Raw genomic sequence first — 2,577 nt, 5'->3', positions numbered from 1 at the left:
TCACAGAAGAATTTTTAAAATATCTCACAAAAAGACTTAAACATTTTAAATGGCCAAAGTTAGCTTTGCTCAATTTCCAACATAAATCAATAATGGCTTACATGCCATGGCAGGTGTGGCTCAGTTGATTTGGCACAGTCCCGTGCACTGAAGTTGCTGGTTCGATTTCCAGTCAGGGCTCTGGGCCTGGGCCTGCGGTTTACTGAGACAGACGGCCCCTCGTCCCTTTGGGAGAGTACCCGGCATGCCCTGGCTGGGCCTGGGAGCCCACGCTGGTGTCCCAGGTCCCTGAGGCGGCGCGAGGCTTCTCTGGGCGGGCTGCAGCGGGCCAAGGCGGGCGGCCGGTGCACATGCCCCTGCCCCTGTCCCAGGTCTAAAAGATGGTTATTTTGGAGGAAAAAAGTGGATTTTCATTGCGTTTGTTATTTCAGTTCAATAAGCTCAAGGTTTCTCAGTTCTAGTCCAGGGTGCTCCTCTACCTTTTAGAAGAGGGTTGGGGTGGGCTTTCTGTTTTTCAGTCGTGACTGCAAGAAAGATGTACCCGGTGCCGTTGCGTGGCATTCTCACGTGGTCCTGGTGGCTCCTGCCTGCTCCTGGCTCAGGCTGGAACCCGATCAGGAACCCCAAGACCCATGGTCTCCTGCCATCCGGGCCTGGCAGCCAGGGAAGCAGCAGGGTCTCCCAGGTCCGCGCGCCCGCGGCAGGGGCATGGGCCCTGGGGCCAGAGCAGCTGTGAGAGGCTGAGGGCAGTGTAGGCTCGTCTGTGCCCTGAAGAGGGGTAGAGGAGTAGAGGGGGTCACAGCAGGGCCCTTGCGGCCTAGCAGCTTGCCCAACACCCACGGCACCTCGAGGCCAGATTTAGGACCGCTTACCACCCCTCGTTTAAGCTACATCCTTTGACTGCAGGTGAGGATGTAAGTTTGATCTCCTGCCAGGTCTCTGCGACTGACAGACACCAGGACTTATTTCTGCCGGAGGGAGAGAACTCACTCCCTGCTGCTGTTAAAGTCTTGTCAGTCTTCTCCAAATTTATTGTCTGTATTCCTGCCCTAGACCAAATTTCCCATTTTTCAAGGATAGATGACTTAACACACCAAGGAACCAAGCAAGGCAGGGCTGTGAGAGAGGGGCAGGGGGTGCCCGGAGGAAGGGAGGTTTGATTCTGACGCTCAGGAAAGCTGGTCAGCTGACAGTGGGGGGGTGGGGGTGGGGTCACCATAGAAGTCTGGACAGGAGGCTCTGGTGCCCAGGGAGATGCCCAGGTCAGGCCGAAGGCCTGTGAGGAAGGCTTGTGCCAGGTGGTGGCTAGTGGTGCCCTCTGCTGGCCGATGTAGGGAGCCTACCTGGGCGCCTGCTCCCTGTGCACACGCTGGGGCCCTGTCAATCTCCAGCCCCTACCGAGAAAGCCTCTCAGAGTCTGGGTCGGGACAGGCCCTGGGCACCCACGTGAGGGCTGGAACCTTGAGCCTTGAGCGTTCCTGAGCTGCGTGGCCTCTGCATAGTCCTCGGTCACCACACTTCCTGGTCTCTGTGACCTCCACGAACATCCCAGGAGTCAGACTGGGTGCCAGGCCCTGCAGGGTCGCAGCTGCCTGACCACTCTACCCCCAGGATGCTGGTGCTGTCCCCTCCTGCTGAGGCCCGGCTGGCATGGCTGATGCCCAGGAGGGGAGCGGGAACCTGCAGTGACGTTGCTCCCTCCCCCCCGCCCCATCTCCACAGGATTCTGTCCTTCAACAACCTCACTCGGCTGGACGAGGGGAAATTGGCCTACCTCAGTAACTTGAGCATCCTGAGCCTCAGCCACAACTCCATCAGCCACATTGCGGAAGGCGCCTTCAAGGGACTCAGAAACCTGCGTGTCTTGTACATCTCACCGTAGGGGGCGGGGGGGGGCGGGCGGCGCTCCCGCTGGGAGGGCAGTGAGCAGCCAGCTGCTTCGTTGGGGCCCCTTCCACCGGCTGCCAGTCAGCATTGGACCCAAAACTGAGCTGCTCTGTGCAGGCTCACACTTTTACATAATCAGCTGGAAAAGAACTGGGGAGTGTCACTCCATATACTGGAAGGTTGTGGGTTCAATTCCGCTCAGGGCAAGTACAGAAGGCAGCCAGTCGATGCTCTCTCACATCGATGCTTCTCTTGCAGCCTTCCCGTCCCTCTAAAGTCAATAAGCATGTCGCGGTAAGGACCAAAGAGAAAGGACAAAGAAAAGGGTCTCTGGTTGGTGAGAGAGCAGATGGAAACCTGACTTAGTGCCGGCCAGGTGTCCGCTCTCTGGGACACAGACCAGGCTTCCCACAGCTGCCTGCAACCCTCCTTCCCGGCCCCGGCCCACGGGGAACAGATGAGGTGGGGGAGCTGCTTGCGGGAAAGCCAGGCCTCCCCGCACGGGGTGCACCCCTGGGCTCCGGGCTCAGCGGCCTCGCTTCTCTCCATCGGGTGTCGCAGCTCGGCGCCCAGAATACACTTGGATGTTTCAGCCTCACGGCGGCAGTCTGGGTGGCAGTCTGTCCTCCACTTCCTGTGAAGAACGAGTGGAGAGCTGGGTGGTGAGCTGTCTGTCTTCCCCTGGGCCCT

At 59.0% G+C, this 2,577-nt stretch overlaps 1 protein-coding gene across 1 annotated transcript in view; it reads left to right on the top strand.

The window, feature by feature from the left end:
- The window catches only part of LRIG1 (leucine-rich repeats and immunoglobulin-like domains 1), a 25,329-nt gene that overhangs the window by 3,126 nt on the left and 19,626 nt on the right, over positions 1-2,577 (top strand). The window contains 1 exon segment of the mRNA XM_006779663.2: positions 1,723-1,878. Within this exon segment, the coding sequence (XP_006779726.2) occupies positions 1,723-1,878 (156 nt within the window).

This window comes from Myotis davidii, unplaced genomic scaffold (genome assembly GCF_000327345.1).
Source record: "Myotis davidii unplaced genomic scaffold, ASM32734v1 scaffold189, whole genome shotgun sequence".
Lineage (NCBI taxonomy): Eukaryota > Metazoa > Chordata > Mammalia > Chiroptera > Vespertilionidae > Myotis > Myotis davidii.
The sequence above is the reverse complement of the archived record's forward strand: the minus strand, read 5'-3'. Positions and strand labels throughout refer to the sequence as shown.